At 37.4% G+C, this 18,899-nt stretch overlaps 2 protein-coding genes across 3 annotated transcripts in view; one reads left to right on the top strand and one right to left on the bottom strand.

Annotated features, from left to right (window-relative positions):
- The window catches only part of arhgef25a (Rho guanine nucleotide exchange factor (GEF) 25a), a 145,394-nt gene extending 133,085 nt beyond the window's left edge, over positions 1–12,309 (top strand). For both annotated transcript variants that reach the window (XM_056448838.1, XM_056448839.1), the window contains one exon: positions 7,912–12,309. In XM_056448838.1, coding sequence (XP_056304813.1) covers positions 7,912–8,031 — 120 coding nt within the window. In that variant the 3' untranslated portion in view covers positions 8,032–12,309. The remainder of the gene's footprint in view (positions 1–7,911) is intronic.
- Positions 12,310–15,597: 3,288 nt separating this feature from the next.
- Positions 15,598–18,030, bottom strand: sp5l (Sp5 transcription factor-like). Its single transcript, XM_056449701.1, has 2 exons — positions 17,646–18,030; positions 15,598–16,832 (listed from the first exon to the last, which is right to left on the bottom strand). The coding sequence occupies exons 1-2, from the start codon at positions 17,697–17,699 to the stop codon at positions 15,813–15,815; spliced, it is 1,074 nt and encodes a 357-aa protein (XP_056305676.1). The 5' UTR covers positions 17,700–18,030; the 3' UTR covers positions 15,598–15,812.
- Between the last annotated feature and the right edge of the window lie 869 nt (positions 18,031–18,899).

Here is an 18,899-nt window from a genome sequence, read left to right as displayed (position 1 = left end):
GTTAATGTTAAACTGCAAACATATTTTGTTCTTTATCTTTTTGCAAAAAAAAATAAAACATTTACTGCAATTTAATTTTAAATGTCTCTTCCATCAAATGTTTCATGACACATAAAAAGAGAAACACAACTTGTAAAAAAAGAACCACTACAATAATTTACTATAAAAACAGAAATTTGGAGCTGACCACAGGACACGGTCCTGAAATCACATGATATTTGGCAGCTCCAACAAGGGTTGCATTCAGAATGTGCTGTTATAGCCTGGAAATCAAATGTTGTCAGGGCTTCAATAAAATCGCTTTGTTATTTTCGTGCCACGTTACTTTCGTCTCAACTCTCCCCAACCTAATTATTATTAATTTTATATAGTGACCATGATAAGTGCATAGTTTGTATATGCGAAACAGGACTTTCCAAAAATTTGCATGGGATTATTTGCATCACAGTTACAATCTAAAATTGGATACTTCCCTTCTATTTAGTAGCTGAATCACAGTATGTGACAAAAGAAGTCTGGATTAAAAAGAAAGTAGCGGGTTTACTGCTTTAATGTAGTGCATTCAGATTACATTCATACTATGTAAACTGAACTGTTTTGCTTGAAATAAGTTTGGGTTGATGCTTATATTAGGGCAGCGCGGTGGCGCAGTGCATAACGCTGTCGCCTCACAGTAAGAAGGTCGCTGGTTCGAGCCTCGGCTGGGCATTTCTGTGTGGAGTTTGCATGTTCACACTGTGTTTGCGTGGGTTTCCTTCAGGTGCTCCTGTTTCCAAAGACATGTGACATAGGTGAATTGGGTAGGCTAAATCGCCCATTGTGTATGTGTCTGATTGAGTATGTATGGAGGTTTCTCAGTGAATGGGTTGCCATGGAAGGGCATCTGCCGCGTAAAAGATATGCTGGACAAGTTGGTGGTTCATTCCGCTGTGGATGACCCCTGATTAATAAAGGGACTAAGCTGAAACGAAAATGAATGAACGATGCTTACATTACCTTTTGCTAGAGCTTATTTTTTTCATTCCTGTTTCTGTTCTGAATTGTACTGGAGGATTTGTTATGGAGTGAGGGGATTTAAAATAGATGTTTATAAGGTTTGTAAATGTTTTGTTTTATTTAGGGTTACTGGTAAACTAAAATAACCAAATATTTAAAAATATATATAACTTAAACACCAGTTCAACTTGTTTGCGTTTACATTTGTTTATGTGCAGTAATTTTGGTCTGGTGCAACTTAATTTTCAGAAAATATAGTAATATCTGTAAAAGTTATATTATCACCAATGAAAATGTCATCATTAACCTTGTAATAGTGCAAAATCTTAAATATAGCTGCAGAAAAAAGTGAGAGACCACTTGAAAACCTTTGTTAAACTGACCACAGCACTTAGTTAAATGCCAGTAAAACTGAAGCCCTTCTGGTTGGCTCTAATTCTGTTCTTTCCAAAGCTCAATCCTTTACTCCATCTATCAATAATTCTCCAGTAAATTTTACAACTCATGCTAAAAGTCTTGGGTTATACTAGATGGTCTGCTTTTGTTAAATTCACATATTAGTAATATGTCATGATCTGCTATTTTTCACTTACATAACATTGCAAGACTTCACCCTTCACTATCTCAACAAAGTACTGAAGTGCTTGTTCATACTCTGGTTACATCAAGGATTGATTATTGCAATCCCCTCCTATCTGGTATCCATCTTAACCAACTTCACAGACTACAGTTAATCCAGAACTCAGCAGCTAGGGTAGTCACCCGCTTGCATGCTTCTGAAAACATATCCCAAATTCTCTTTCACTTGCATTAGCTTCCTGTTCTTTATCGTGTACAGTATAAAATTATTCTATTAAGTTACAAAGCTCTTCACAACTTGGCACCTGATTACCTCTCTGATTTTCTTCGCTGGTACACTCCTTGCCACTCACTGAGATCTTCTGCGGCTGAACTGTTATCAGTTCCAGATTATAAGATGAAGTCATTTGGTAATGGGCTTTTAGCAGCATAGCGCTACAGTTATTCCCTGCTGTTAGATATTCGTCAGGTGGACTCTATTTCCAATTTTAAATCCCAGGTAAAAACTTTTCTGTTCAGGATTGGTTTTAATGATTTTCTGGTTTATTATTATGTTTATTATTCTTCTGTCTTATATTGCAAGGTGTCCCTGAGTGCTTTAAAGGCACCTACAAATAAATGTTATATTAAATATTATTATTATTATTATTACTAAATAAAAATTGTTATACTGAATTAAAAAAGCTCTAAATAATAACATTTTCATTTTAAATTGGCAAGAAATATGATCAGACTTTTAAAGAATACAACAATATTAACCTTTTAATTTGAAATTTAATCTTTTTAAATATTAACACCAGTAAATCCAGAGAAATGGACAATTGTCAAGTGGTCTCTTAATTTTTCCATAGCTATATTTATTATTATTTATTTCAACATATTTGATCATACAACAACTACACAAATACTTAACATCGATTTTCCCTGTTTTAACACAGCAGCCCATTAAAAACAGTTTCTCCATTTACAGCGGCGTCTGGTCCTGAATGAGCTTTGATGACAGCTCAACAATGGCCTTGTGTGAAATAGCTGTTTATCTGCTTCACTCAGGCCTGTGTGAGCAACTGCACTTCACAAACAGGAAAGAGACAGGTTGACAGGAGGAAGTAACAGATCCCTATCAAACGACTGATTGTTCTTGCAGGCCGTTGAATCAGACTGCTGCTAGAGCTCAGCACTGTTTTGACTTCAATTTTCATGTGTTTAGATGTTTAAAACTAGCAGCTTGTCATGCTAGGCCAATTTTAGATTAGCCTTTTGTCATATACACTCACCGGCCACTTTATTAGGTACACCTGTCCAACTGCTCAATAACGCAAATTTTTTAATCAGCCAATCACATGGCAGCAACTCAATGCATTTAGGCATGTAGACATGGTCAATACCATCTGCTGCAGTTCAAACCAAGCATCAGAATGGGGAAGAAAGAATGTGGCATGGTTGTTGGTGCCAGACGGGCTGGTCTGAGTATTTCAGAAACTGCTGATCTACTGGGATTTTCATGCACAGCCATCTCTAGGGTGTACAGAGAATGGTTTGAAAAGAGACCATATCCAGTAAGGGGCAGTTCAGTGGGTGCAAATGCCTTGTTGATGCCTGAGGTCAAAGGAGAATGGCTGATAGAAAGGCAACAGGAACTCAAATAACATCTCATTACAACCCAGATATTTTTAAATAGCATCTCTGAACGCACAACAAGTCGAACCTTGAGGCGGATGGGCTACCGCAGCAAAAGACCACACTGGGTGCCACTCCTGTCAGCCAAGAACAGGAAACTGACCTACAATTTGCACAGGCTCACCAAAATTGGACAATAGAAGATTGAAAAAAACATTGCCTGGTCTGATGAGTCTCGATTTCTGCTGCAACATTCGGATGGTAGGGACAGAGTTTGTCGTCCACAACCTGAAAGTATGGATGCATCCTGCCTTGTATCAACAGTTCAGGCTGGTGGGGGTGGTGTAATGGTGTGGGGGATATTTTCTTGGCAAACTTTGGGCCCATTAGGACCAATTGAGCATCGTGTCAACGACACAGCTTACCTGAGTATGTTGCTGACCATGTCCATCCCTTTTTTACCACAGTGTACCCATCATCTGATGGCTACTTCCAGCAGGATAACGCATCATGTCATTAAGTGTAAATCATCTCAGACTTATTTATTGTACATGACAATGAGTTCACTGTACTCAAATGGCCTCCACAGTCACCATAACTCAATCTAATAGAGCATCTTTGGGATGTGATGGAAAGGGAGATTTGCATCATGGATGTGCAGCCCACAAATATGCAGCAACTGCGTGATGCTGTCAGGTCAATATGGATCAAAATCTCTGAGGAATATTTCCAGTACCTTGTTGAATCTATGCCACGAAGGATTAAGGCAGTTCTATAGGCAAAAGGGGCCCAACCCGGTACTAGTAAGGTGTACCTAATAAAGTGGCCGGTGTGTTTATAGTAACCACTGTCATTACTTCCTTTCTTCAAACTATTTATGTTCTTACCTGGATGTGCTTATTATAGGTCTTATAATTTTGATATCAAAGGTGAAAAATGAATCAAGGCCAGGCAATTTCCATGGGACATCAAACATGATTAAATTTTTGAGGTTTATAATAGGTGCGAAAAGCTTTCAGATTTTCTCCACAGAAAGAAAATGGCAAGGGATATGACAAAAAAACACATCTGTTTCTCTTATATGTAACAAAAACATTCTTGATTTGACAGGAGTGTTGAACAGTATGTAATTTCTGAAGCTCCCTTGTGGCGATATCCAGTCATGTCTATTTTAGTCACGTAACAAACATATTACTCTTAATATACTGTCCTGCTCAGGGTAATTAAGACTCTTCAGCCATTTTTAGACTTAAGCTTGACTCATGACAGCTCATTATTCTCTGCTTGGGGAACAGCTCAGAATTTCCGTCACGCATCACAAACCTTTACACATTCAGGAATGCAGATTTCAATAGAACTGTCTGAGGAAACGTTGAAGCCTGTGGAAGCCAGTTGTTAAAAAATTTATACATCACTGCTGCAACTTAATTTTTTGGGAATAACTTAGTGTCTCCCAGTTGGTTTCTCATTATGTGACTTTATTGCTTGTATTTGGAACTTCATATCTCAAAATTGCATAGCTGTTTCTCATAATTGTGACTTGATCTTGCAATTAGGCTTTCTCACAAATGCGATTTTATTTTTTACATAATTATGAGTTTATATTTCACAATTGTGACATTATGGGCCCTGTCATTCACATTGTGCAATGCGGCGCCATGCCTTATATAAGTGTTTTGTTTTTGTTTAGTTTTTTTGCTACTTTTAGCCGGGCACAGGTATCATTTTCACATCCTGTCCATGCCGGTCTGAAAGGGGGTGTGATAAGGTGCATTGTTGGCTTATTGCTATTTTAAGGCATATTTTGTGCTTTGACCAACTAATAGCTGGTCTAAAGTCAACGGCGCCGGTTTTGTTTTATTTATTTTTTGTTATTTAAAGAGTGCATTAGTGAAAAGCTAAAAGTACTTGTTGCCTACACAAATGTTACAGGCTGTGTCGTTTACACACAGATATATGCAGCAGCACAGAAATATCTTTAAATATGAAAGATTAAAAGATAACAATGTAAAAGATGATTATTGTGGGCGGCACGGTGGCTCAGTGGTTAGCACTTTCGCCTCACAGCAACATGGCCGCTGGTTCGAGTCCCAGTTGGCATTTTTGTGTGGAGTTTGCATGTTCTCCCCGTGGTCATGTGGGTTGGGTGCTCCGGTTTCCCCCACAGTCCAAGGAGAGTGAGAGTGCATGGGTGTTTCCCAGTTCTGGGTTGGGGCTGGAAGCGCATTTGCTGCGTAAAACATATGCCGGAATAGTTGGCGGTTCATTGAACTGTGGTGACCCCTGATAAATAAGGGATTACGCCTAGGGAAAATAAATGAATGAATAACCTTCTTTATTTTTAACCTCGCACATAAGCAGATTCGTTTCCTTGCTAGTGAATTGTTCAGTTTTTCCACCTACAAAAATCCACCATGTAAATGGTGAATGTGTCATGGTGCGACCACAGCTCGCTCTTAAAGTGAATGGAATGTGAGATTGGTTTATTGCACATTACACCCCAAAACACACCCATAACTAATTAAGAAAATAAGGACAACCATTTTAGACCACCAACTCTTTTTCCTGTCATTAAATTAGCAAAAGTGGATTCGGACACATCCTGTGCCGTGCGCTTTGGACCATGAAGCCCCATATCTCATAATGGGATGATATATCTCAGAATAGTACGTTTAGAATAGTTTATATCTGTCTTTTTAACTTTATGTCTCTTTGACTTCAAATATCACAATTTAAGTTTATTTCTCATAATGGTGACTCTTCTTTCCATCTTTCAGCTTTTACATATATTCTTTGTCACATCGTGATTTTATATCACAAAACAGTGACTTTATATCATCCAATTGTGAATCTCACTGGATGACTTTTTATCTCACAGTGTGACTATTTTGGTAGAGTGTTTTCACGACATATCCTCAGTCAGCCATATTAGATTGCAAAATGTAAACTATGCCGCTGAAACAACTGAAAACTCGCATATTATGGGGTTTATTGTAGCTAAAAGTGATCAGTTACTGTCATGTTTTGGGCTATACTAATCAGTCAGACTAGCTGAGATGAGAATCAGCACCTCCAAGTCCGAGACCATGGTGCTCTACTGAAAAAAATGTGGTTTGCCTTCTTCAGGTTGGAGGAAAGTCCTTACCCCAGGTGGAGGAGTTCAAGTATCTTGGAGTTTTGTTTAAGAATGAGGGAAGGATGGAAGGTGAGATTGACAGGCGGATTGGTGCAGCGGCAGCAGTAATGCGGTCAGAGTACCAGTCCGTTGTGGTAAAGAAGGAGCTGAGCCGAAAGGCAAAGCTCTCGATTTACCGGGCAATCTGCCTTCCTACTCTCACCTATGGACATCTATGGAAAGGACAAGATCTCACATACAAGCGGCTGAAATGAGTTTCCTTCACAGGGTGGCAGGCCGCACCATTATAGATAGGGTGAGTAGCTCGGGTAGAGCCGCTGCTCCTCCACATCGTGAGAATTCAGCTGAGGTGGCTCGGGCATCTGTTTCAGATGCCTCCTGGATGCCTACCTAGGGAGGTGTTCCAGGCATGTCCCACTGAGAGGAGGCCTCAGGGAAGACCCAGGACACGCTGGAGGGACTATGTCTCTCAGCTGGCCTTGGAACGTATCGGGATCTTCCAGATAGAGCTGGAGGTAATGTCTGGGAAAAGAGAATTCTGGGGATCTCTCCTGAGACTGCTGCCCCCTGTGACCTGGCCTAGGAAAAGCGTATGAAAATGAATGAATGAATGAATAATCAGTCAGACCAGAAAAAAACTTTTAGAGCAGTGTTTCTCAACCATGTTCCTGGAGGCCCACCAACACTGCATGTTTTGGATCTCTCCTTTGTCACACCCATTACAGGTCTTTCAGTCTCTGCTAATTAGCCGATGATCTGAATCAGGTGTGTTTGATTACAGAGACAAGGAAAATGTGCAGAGCTGATGGTTCTCCAGGAACGTGGTTGAGAAACACTGTTTTAAAGCACTGTAGACTGATAAACAAACATAGCAAATCAAACAGGAGAGAGAGGGGAAAAAACTGAGGAGCTAATCTTTCCATGTCAAGTAGGTGAAATACAGGCTAAAATCTTAATACCACACAGACAAATATACAAACATATTCACTATTACTCCGCAATCCAATCATGACATTAAGTGAAAACACTCTACAGTAACTTTAATAAAAATAGTAGTTTCTCATTCATTCATTTTCTTTTCGGCTTAGTCCCTTTATTAATCAGGTGTCGCCACTGCGGAATGAACTACCAACTTATCCAGCATATGTTTTTCGCAGCGGATGCCATTCAAGCTGCAACCCAACACTGGGAAACACCCATATACTCTTACACTCCCTCACATACACTATGGCCAATTTAGCTTATTCAGTTCACTTGTACCGCATGTCTTTGGACTGTGGGGGAGGAAACCAGAGCACCTGGAGAAAACCCACGCGAACACAGGGAAAACATGCAAACTCCACACAGAAATGCCAAATGACCCAGCCAGGGCTCAAACCAGTGACCTTATTGCTGTGAGGCGATCTATTCACTGAGCCACTGTGCTGCCATAGTTTCTCATAAATGTGTTTAATATATTATGATAGTGATTTTATATCTTACTCTTCACAATAGGCTGAAACAGACCTTCACAACGTCAAGATGTTAACAAAGCACCGTCATTGAATTAAACCTCCACCTGTTCTTCTTCTATTGTGTCTCAGATCTCAGGTGAGGGTGGACGCAGAGTTTCCCAGAGAGAGGGCCGCATGTCTGTTCCCAGTCCCTCCTCCACTCTCCAGCGCTCCAGTAATTTGGCCCAGCTCGACGAGGACGACCTGTGAACGGAGATCACCCTCAGTCTGATGTTTGCACCACAGCATGCCACAGTCTGAACTTTACTCACGTCTGTTATCTTGTGGTATTCTTCCTAAACCTGTGACGCAAATTACCTAGTGACTTTTTAAATTGTTTTACATGATTTCTTTTTATTATTATTATTATTATTAAGTTGTGTTTCGTTCAAAGGAGAATCAACCATTCCTATATTGGGAGGTCACTGGAGCAGGAACCAGAGTAAACCTTTATTTGAGGGTGCGAGGATGTGTTTGAACAAGCGTGCATGTATGTACGTATGTATGTGTGTGTGTTTGAGTGTGTGTGTGTGTGTGTTTGTGCGCTTCATCCTTGCAAACATGCTGAACAATTCCCATCAGATGTGTTTTGCTGAGAACATACTGTATTATTTTGAACATAAGAGGGTCTTTTGGGGGCCCACGCTGGATTTTAAAGGTTTCGCACTATTGGTGCCTCTTTACAGACGCTGTCTTTCTATCTCCCGTCTATATTGAATGCTCTTGCGTGAAGTCACTCTTATGAAGGAGCTAAGGGGAAACAGACTGTAAATGCAGCTAATTTGTATATACCGTATGTAGAGGAACCATCTGCGCATGGAGACATGGACACTCGGCTTTCTCTTCGCTGTTTGGGTGTTCGGATTGCCTACGGTTGATCGGTTCCGATTTAGTAGACTTTGAATGACGGAGCTTCTTGTTCACACTTCACAAACACATGTGAACATGAGAGATCACACAATGAGCTTCGGCAGGACTCCATCAAGGGACTCTTTTAGCTTCTGCCGTCCCTTCCTTGTGCAATGCATTTACAGTTACTCTGCAGGTCGAGGCATATGTAATGAGGTTTCTAAATTGTTAGATGATAATCATTTATTAGAGATTGAAGGGTTAGTTCGTTCCTGAATGAATTCTGCCATCATTTGCTAAACATTAAGAAATGTGTGTTTTGCTTCAGAATGCAGGTTTTTGGTTCGCATCTTATTTGAAGGTACAATTCTCGCTATTAACAAACCATTAACTAAGACTTTTAGATAAATAAAGTATTAATTTGCTGATTGTTTCGTGAGGCAGTAGTTAGAATTAGGTTTTGGGTAGGATAATGCAGAGTTCAGACTGCATGATTTTCAAAGTAGTCGTGTCACAGATGTTTTCAAACTGCATGACTATCTGGGATAGTGTTCTGTCTGTGCTGTGTTTACACTGCAAGATAGATTAGTGACAGAGGGTTTCACACTGCATGACTTAAAAATAGGAAGAATTGCCGACAACATTGCACAAACTACATGTCACAACCTATCACACTCGATAAGTGACATGGAAACAACACAAGGTTGCATAGTATATCTATTGTTATTAACCACATAATGAAAAAGAAGCCTTTAGGGGAGTAGAAAATGTACTTATTTTGCTCACCTGGGTTTGAAGGGAATTAGCAATTTCTCCTCAACCTTTTTTCTTTTTTGACCCAGTTGTGGTATTGCTCAGATGACACGTCGAACAGACACAGCTGCCAATTATTTACTTGCTTTTCCTCCATTTCTTGGGTCCAAATAAACTGAAAATGATCGCTTTAAACTTCATCCCAACTTCCCGCTGTCCTGCAGATACCCATACTAGTGAATGCTGCTCTCTCATTGGCTGTAGGTAGAGCAATGTTATTTTCAACCAGAACACATTTCACACGGCATGACTTTGAATAGCCGACAGGTCCAGATTTTTATCATACCAAATATCTTGTGTATGCTGACGAAAAGTAAAAAACAAAAAAGTTGAGGAGAAATTGCTAATTCCCTTCGAAAGCCAGGCGAGCAACATACTGTAAGTACATTTCTTCCTTTTTTAAAGTCATGCAGTGTGAAATCTTCTGTCGCCGATTCATCCTACAGTGTAAACACTGCACCGACAGAACATTAACCCAGATAGTCATGCAGTGTGAAAACATCCATGACATGACTACTTTGAGAATCATGCAGTATGAACTCGGCATTAGGGATACTTTAAAAGTATTAATTAACAGACAATATCTTAACTAGTACATTGTTAAAAAAAAATCGTGCTGCCTAAAATTCTTTATTTGAAGCAAATGAGCTTTTCTAGTCATCTTAACTCAACATCAGTCAAACTGACCAAAATACTTAATTTAACTAAATATAACTACAAATATTTAGTTGCAACCTGATTAAAATTAGTTTAAGTAGCTTTAAAATATTTGATGTTATGACATATACAGTTGAAGTCAGAATTATTAGTCCCCCTGAATTATGAGCCCCCATTTTTTTTTCCCAATTTCTGTTTAACAGAGAGAAGATTATTTTTCAACACATTTCTAAACATAATTGTTAATAACTCATTTCTAATAACTGATTTATTTTTTCTTTGCCATCATGACAGTGCGCTAATATTTTACTAGATATTTTTCAAGACACTTCTATACAGCTTAAAGTGACCTTTAAAGGCTTAACTAGGTTAACTAAGCAGGTTAGGGTAATTAGACAAGTTATTGTATAACGATGGTTTGTTCTGTAGACTATCAAAAAAATATATAGCTTAAAGGGGCTAATAATTTTCACCTTAAAATAGTTTTTTAAAATGTTTTATTTGCTTTTATTCTAGCCAAAATAAACCAAATAAGACTTTCTCCATAAGAAAAAAATCATTTGGGAAATATATATATATAAAATCAAAGTGGCGCTAATAATTCTGACTGTATTTTTTTGTGTATCTAAATAGTGGGAATTGGTGCTTATAAAATATGATCTTATTCTACATCTCTAATCCTGTCCAATACCTAATCCCAACTACAACAATAGTGGGAATTGGTACTTGATCTAAAGTAAACCAATTTGTTTTTTATAAAATCAGAAAGATTTCTGTTCCTCCATTAAATGGTCTGTTCACCCAATACTCTGATGCTTCAAAATGAGCTTTATTCAAGCATTCTGAAGAGACGGAATCACCTTATAGGATAAACTGATTACATTTGATCACTTATAAACACTGATCAGTGAACATTCTTCAAGAACATACCTGATTGGTTTTTGTACAAACCTCATTGGTTTGTAAATGTGCCATGTGACAGTCAAGACTTAATCTCATAGGTTCTCACACATCAAGCAAGCACACTTGAGTTTCTGTAACCAAATTCGGTCTCTTATATGTGAATTAAAGGCCAAATTGAGAACAAAGTAAGCATGTCTCTTCAGAAAACTTAAATTAAACCTCCCAAATTAATGTGAATTTTTATGAACGTTTTAAGGCATCAACAAACTTTAAAAAGAGTGACAGGAATCTCTCAGACCTAATTAAAAATATTGCAGATTAACAAATCTCTTATGGGGTGGAACTGAAGAAATGATGATCAATTTTTTTTATGGAAAACTAACCCTATTATTATTAATATTATTATTTTGTTATTCTTGTATAACTTAATGAAGGCCAAAGGTAAAATTATAGATTATTATGTGCCAAAAGCAGGTGCCAGTACCACTTACAGAAAATAGGTCAACATTAAACCTAAAATGTAATTCATTTTGTTTATAGATCTTTTTTTTTTTTAATGTTGAAAATGTTTTCTCTTTTTTCTAAATGTTTTAACCAAATGTATTGGATATTGTGTTTTTTGTTGCTTTATTGTTCTTTTTAAAGCGTAATATTTGTTTATGATGAACCAAAACGTTAGTTAGAAACAGGGCCGACATTGTTCATTGAGTCTGAAACATACAGTTTGTCACATTTTGACGCCTCACCAAAGAAGGGATGGTATGTGTTTGGAATTCGATGTTGAAGCATGATCAAAAAGCACTTTCACTCCATTCAGCTTATTGCACATTGTTTCCAATAGAGGGTGCCAGAGGACTGTAGCGCTGTATACACAACAATCCGAACGGTTTAAAACTACAATTGAAAAACTGCACCAAAGCGCATACGCTTTACTGTCGGCATGTTTCAGATGCATTTGCATAAATATCCTTGAAATGATTGTAACAACCTTCTTTTGCCTTGATGTAATACTGAAATCAGCAGAAATCCAATAATTTGACATTAGCCCTGTATAGACTAAAAGCTTTCCTGTACTGCCTTTCCACAAACGTGGGTTTGAATCTTACATTGTTGCATGCAATTTTGAAGAACACCTCTAAATGATGAAAGGAAGTGATGTAGAGAAAGAGTTGGACATGATAATGTCTATGTGACAAAACCTATCATTGTATTATATCAAATTAAAATGGTTCCTTTTGGAACACAAGGGTGTTTTGGAACACACAATGTTTCCTTCTGCTGTTTTGACTGTGTGATGTCATCGAGGATGTGTGTTGCTAATATAAATAAGGCTGGGGTTAGCGGACACAATTAACGCTTATAACATATTTAGAATTTGAACACATGGAGATGAATGGTTATTCTATAAAACTTATAAAACAGTAGTAACATTTTGCGACTAAAAACATATTGTATCTGGTAAGCAGAGTATTATTATTATTATTGAGTTCATATGAAAAAACAAAAATGTGACCATGATTTTATCATGGTTTTACTGCATTTGCTCCTTTTTAACAACAATACATAAAAAAAATCTTTAACATTTAAAACACATGACCCACACCAAGAAAACTGATACAGAAGATCTATTTTTTTCCATTAATGATTAGAAATTATATTCGAATAAATCAATTTTATAAGCATTTATAAAATGGGAAAATTTATACATTACATTAAGTTTATAAATATGACACTGAACCACAAAACAAGTCATAAGTGTACATTTTTTAGATTTATTTATCTGAATGCTGAATAAATACGCTTTCCATTGACGTATGGTTTATAAGTATAGGACAATATTTGAACCAGATATGACTAGATATGACTGGAATCTAAGGGTTCAAAAAAATCTGAAAACCAAGTTGTCCAAATTAAGTTAAATTAAGTTTTGATTTATTTACAGTTGAAAATGTACAAAATATCTTCATGTAACATGTAATTATTTGCATAAAAGAGAAATCTGTAATTTTGGCTTGTACCTTTGACAGAAATATACCCGTGCAACTTAAGGTCCGGTGTCACAAATCATAATCGCTCAAACTGTAATTAGATTTATGAAACCTAAACATGTATTTGTAAGCAAAAATATTATGCAAACACAACACATTTTATATTTAGATCAAAACTATGATCTGGAAAAACCTGTCAGTAGACATACATTTTTATGATTAAAAATAATATTCAGTCCCAAGAGTTAGATATTAATATAATATATATTTTATTATAATATAAAAATATTTTCAAGATCGTTTTTGACATTGATTTAAAAAAATATATTTTATTTAGGTTTTGTTGAAGTACTTGTACCTTGGTCAAAAATACAAACTTTTCAGTCTAAACCAATTATTACATTTTTAGATCATTATATAATTGATTTTTACTATATCCCAGTGTCATTTCATTGTGGTTATTTGATTATAAAAAACAACAACAGCAACAAAAAAACATAATTTATTTTGACTTTTAGTCCAAACTAGCATAAACACATCTATAAACAAAAGAAACATTTGTTTTGGGATTTTTGACTCAAAACTTTTCTGTTATTGTGACAATATCCCCAATCCTCTGTATTAATGCTAGGTTTGGGTGGAGTATAATGAAAGCCAAATAGACAAAGCTGGTTTAAGTGCTCATGATTAATCTGAATCACTTGAGTTGAGCAATTTATATTTATCTGGATAAATATAAACTATCACAGTTATTAAAGAAAATGAAACTCATGTCATCATTTTTTCACGCTTTAGAGTTTCTTTTTTTCTGTTAACCACAAAAGAAGATTTAGAAAAATATTGGAAAACTGTAACCACTTCCAGTATTTGTTTTTCCTACTATCAAGTCAGTGATTAAAGAATTTCAGCTTTCTTCAAAATATCTTCTTTAGTGTCCAATATATGAAAGAAACTCATAAAGGTTTGGAACCACGTGAGAGTGATAAATACAGAGTAAATGTTCATTTTTGAGTGAACTATCGCTTAAACGGTCTAGATGTTTGACTTATTTTATACAAAACTATAAGGGAAAATGTCTAAAAGTTAACAGAACCACACTGATGTCAAACAAAAAAAGCCTCCAGATCCGTGAGCTTTCTGTGATCTGCCAGGGAATCTAGATTAACCCATGCAGACATCTGGTTAATTTGTCTCTGTTTAAAGTCACATTGTGGGCATTCTTGAGCAGCAAAGGGTTCATTTACACACACAGATGGGGGAGAGGCTTTGGAGCATTCACTATCACAAAGGTGCCAAATCAAAGCCACTTCTGTCACTAGCGGTGGGATATAAACAGCCGGGGGTCCATTCACACTGAGCTCAAGCAGAGCACGATCTTCAGTCACAGCGGCCTGTTATTTACACTGGCCATTACGAGACTGCATGACTGTGAACTTGATGGGAGAAGGTCAGACCACTGTTCTCATCAATGGCCTGACAATTTACTGACAACTGTAAAATGTCTGCAAACTCAAGTCTTTGTTTTAAGCGCTTCCTCGACACCTCGGAAACAATAGACATCTTAAATTAGCATCCTGAATGCTGTTACATTAACATTTGAAGAAATGCTAAACGCTGAGCTTCGGTTTAACATTAACCATTTGCTGAACTTCACACTTCTGTTAGGGCCTGTTTACGCCTAGTATTAAGATACATTTTTTGTCAATCCGATTGTAAGTGAACGACTCTGTATACAAGTGTAAATAGGATCTGAAATATTTTGAGCTTGTGCACTATTGAATACATTTGATTGTATATTTTTGCACTAATGTGATTAAAAAACTGCTACAAGTACTGTTGAAAGATTGACATCTGATATCATAAGGTGTATCAATGTATTAGATTGTAACACAAACTAGTTTTGCAGTTATCAGAGCAGAAATGAAAGCTGCTGCTCTCATATTGTTTTGTTTTCTACTACATTTCTATGTCATAATGTTAGATCAAAAGATCAGGAAAAGCCTATACATTCACCCGCCCACAGACTCTCTTAAAAACAAATCAGGAAAGTGGATTAGAATTGACAAACGAGATGAAAGCGACCGGTATTACTGTATATACGCAGGTTTATGCTTGTGATCCTTTTAACTATAATGCATCAGGTGTAAACAGTGTGCAACATGATCTTAAACATAACGAAGGAATGACAAAACACAAGATTTTGATTTGCACAGTCGATTGTGTTTATTATTATTATTATTTCACATGCTGGTCTTTATAGAACTGTGCGCTATATAAACATTATATACATTTGGTTCATGTTTTGAAACTATAGGGATTTAGAGTGAATATAGCAGTGCCATTCTCTGCAAGAAAACAAGAATTTAGTTGGCAAATGTTCTGAATTCAGGATTTCAACATAAGGCATCAATTTTCCCTAAAGTAAAATAGAGAAAACAACAACAGAATGTAAACAAAGGACAGTTTCACCAAATAACGAATACTTTTTTCTCGTTTTGAATTAAATTGTCTTTAAATAAATGTGCAAGGGCACGAGGCATACTTATATGTCTCTTGCAGACCACTTGTGCCTTGCCCTGAAGTCTCTTTAAAGTCTTTATAACATCAGTTTTGGTGCAGCACTTCACTCCAGTGTTTTCTGAAAACATACAGTAATAGAAACAGGCCCATGCTCCCATTGCTTCCTATTGGAACCATTTCACCTCTGCCAAACTTCCAGACTATAAAAAAGTTCTCTCTCTTCGCTCTTGTTCATATTGTTTTTAGTACTTTGTGCATCTTTTACTCTCTCTTGATGTTGCTCAGCAGTGCATCAGTCCCGCTGTGAGGAGGCTGACTGGACCGGCTCTTCCGGCTCTGATGGGTCTTCACGTGCTTGGAGAGATGATCGCTCCGCATAAACCGTTTTCCACACTGCTGACAGCCGAAACGCTTCTCCCCGGTGTGTGTACGAAGATGCCTCTGCAGCTCATCCGAACGCGTGAAGCTCTTCCCGCAGAAGAGCCAGTTGCAAATAAAGGGCCGTTCACCAGCATGCCAGCGCAGGTGCGCTTTGAGGTGAGAGGTTTTCTTATAAACCTTCCCGCAATCTGGAATGTGACAAATGTGTAGTCTTTTCTTCCCAAACTCCAAAGCAGCGCCTCCGTTTCCTGTGGACTGGCAGTTTGGGCATTTGCATCGGCGACAGCGACGAGTTGAGCTTAACAGACCTTTGGAGGTTCCTTGCAGAAGTGCTGCAATTTGAGGCTGGTGGCCCAAAACCAGCTGCCGTCCCAAGGAGAAAGGGTGCCCGGAGGGAGCGCTGTTACCCTGGGGGAGACTCCACCACTGCTGGCCATCCTCAACGTGACCACCAGGTAGGTGAGCTCTTCCTGAGGGGTTTTGGAGGAAGCTTGGAAAGTTTTGACTGACGGCGTTGTGCTGCGTGTAGTATGGTGCATTCCCTTGCATTTTAACCGGGGAAAGCTCGAATGAGTATGCAGATGGAGGCTCCGCTGGAGGAGTGAGGGGAAGCTCATGGTGGTGATGGTGGTGGTGATGGTGGTGATGGGAGTGCGAGCCCAGAGTGGGTTGCATGTGGCTGGGGAACTGCATTTTGGGAACGGTGAATGTCATCTGGTGAGCGCTCAAGCTGGAGTTCGGGGCCACGTCGTTGCTCCAGAGCTGGAACATGCTGGATGCGGAGCCTACCGGACCCTCGTAAGGGAGCTGTGAGCCTTCCTGCCAAGCCTGACTGCATGTGGTGGCCAGAAAGGAGAGCGTGTTAGGACCGCTTTCTGGAGATGAGCTGGGAGTGCGGTCCTAGAGGGAAGAAAACAAATACTTGTAAATAAGTCATGTTTTTTTTCATTTATATTACTCACATTTAATATTTTTAGTTGCAGATGCAAAAAGTAAAGTATATTTGATTTCTTCCTTATTTTATATTTACTAATCATAATATTACGTTTAATTTCAACTTTATTTTTATTATTGTGTTAAATTATTTTTTAATATAAAAATAAATAGTATAATTACAAAATCAAAATTGAAAACAAGGCACCTTACTCTTTTATTTGATCAATTATTTTTAGTAAATTAAGTTTAATATCTTACTATTATATTGGAATTGTTTTACAATGATAAAAACTAAAAACAAGTTTAAAATTTACCTTATTTAAATGTTATTTATTATGTTAATTAGTATAATAATAGTATAATAGTATATATTTTAAGTTAATATTCTTCAAATAAGGTAAATAATAAGAGGACACCAAAGTGGCAAACTGCACTTTTAAGATAATTTTAATCACTGTTCTAAATTTGTTCTTTAATAAATATTCTTAAAAAGAAATAACTTACTATGAAATGACTAGATAGATAGATAGATAGATAGATAGATAGATAGATAGATAGATAGATAGATAGATAGATAGATAGATAGATAGATAGATAGATAGATAGATAGATAGATAGATAGATAGATAGATAGATAGATAGATAGATTAAAAAAAATAAACTTACAAAGCAAAAAATATAATTCTAAGTTGCTGATGCAATTGTGCCAAAAACACTTTTATATAACGGAAGCAGAAAATGCATGATTAACAAACTGATGAGAAAAGTTTGCAGTACCTGTAAGAAATTGTGGAGGAAATTGTCCGCTCTGGATAAGGTTAATGCAGCCATGTGTTCACGGTTGTTTCAAGATATCCACACCTGCGTGAAGCGCGGCGCTCGGTGCGTAACCGTGCCAAAGTCTCAGTGTGCGGGAACGAGGAGGCACGCAAAGATCCCGTTGACCCCGTTACACAGCCAGGTGCGTGCGATCAGATATTTCGCTGAAAAATCAATAATCCCCCAGTTCTCTCTTCCAAATCCAGTCCTTTCTCGCTTGTGAGGGTCGTTGGCCACTCCGCGTTCTTGCTCCTGGTTTTGTGGGTCTCGTTTTCAAAAGCAGTGTCTTTCAAACCAGGTCTCTTCTTTTTGAAGTGCGACTGAAGGGCCTGTCGCAATAAGTCCTGAGGATCATTTCAAAGGCGGTCGGATTGCATCTTCTCTTTATAGGGAAAAGATCCTCTCGACGGGGTCTCTTAAGTATGTATCAGGAGGGCCAGTGAATGGAGGAGAGATGCGGTGGGGGAATATTGGGGAGGGCAATCTTTGGGAGATTAGGAAGAGGGGTGTGTATTATAACCTTCATTTCTTTCTAATTTAATTTAGCCAAATGTTAACCTGTGAGAACCCCTTCCCTTTAACGCTTCTAGGTGAGAAGAGTCTTAATATGACAGAGTTTGTTTACATCTATCTGATATTTACAAGTTTAACGACTCGTTCTTTATAAACTAAACAAACGGACCTGCTTGTTATAATCAGGATCTATAAGAGTTTTATTAAAACTAACACCGTTTAATTTGAGCCACATTTTCTTTTTCACTAAAATAAACACTTTTCAATAATTTAAGTTTTAATTTAATTAATTTCTTTTTCAAATTAAGATTATCGTATTTTATTTTAGTGTTATGCTGGCGTGCACTTTAAATGATGATGATGAAAATAGGTCTATAATATGAATGTGGCATTCCTAACGATTCACCATAGTCAAATAGATTGTTGGTATTGTTAGGCCTCATGTAGGGTTTAAAGTGATACTAAGCTATTTTGTAAAGTGTGTTAGATTTTGCTTTCACTGGGTTTATATTTGATCATTTTGAGCACCTGTTAACCTGTCTCTTTAGCTAAGCTGTTATTAGCTGTAAGCTGGTCATTCTAAAAAACATGTCATATTAATTATGACGCTAAATGACGTTCGAAGACGATCGAATTAAGCTCTTCTTTATTTCTCATTAATAAACGCGATATGTAAGCTACCTCCATGCTCATTCAGTA

The sequence above is a fragment of the Danio aesculapii genome, chromosome 23 (genome assembly GCF_903798145.1).
Source record: "Danio aesculapii chromosome 23, fDanAes4.1, whole genome shotgun sequence".
NCBI classification, from domain to species: Eukaryota; Metazoa; Chordata; class Actinopteri; order Cypriniformes; family Danionidae; genus Danio; species Danio aesculapii.
This window is presented reverse-complemented; position numbering and strand designations above follow the sequence as displayed.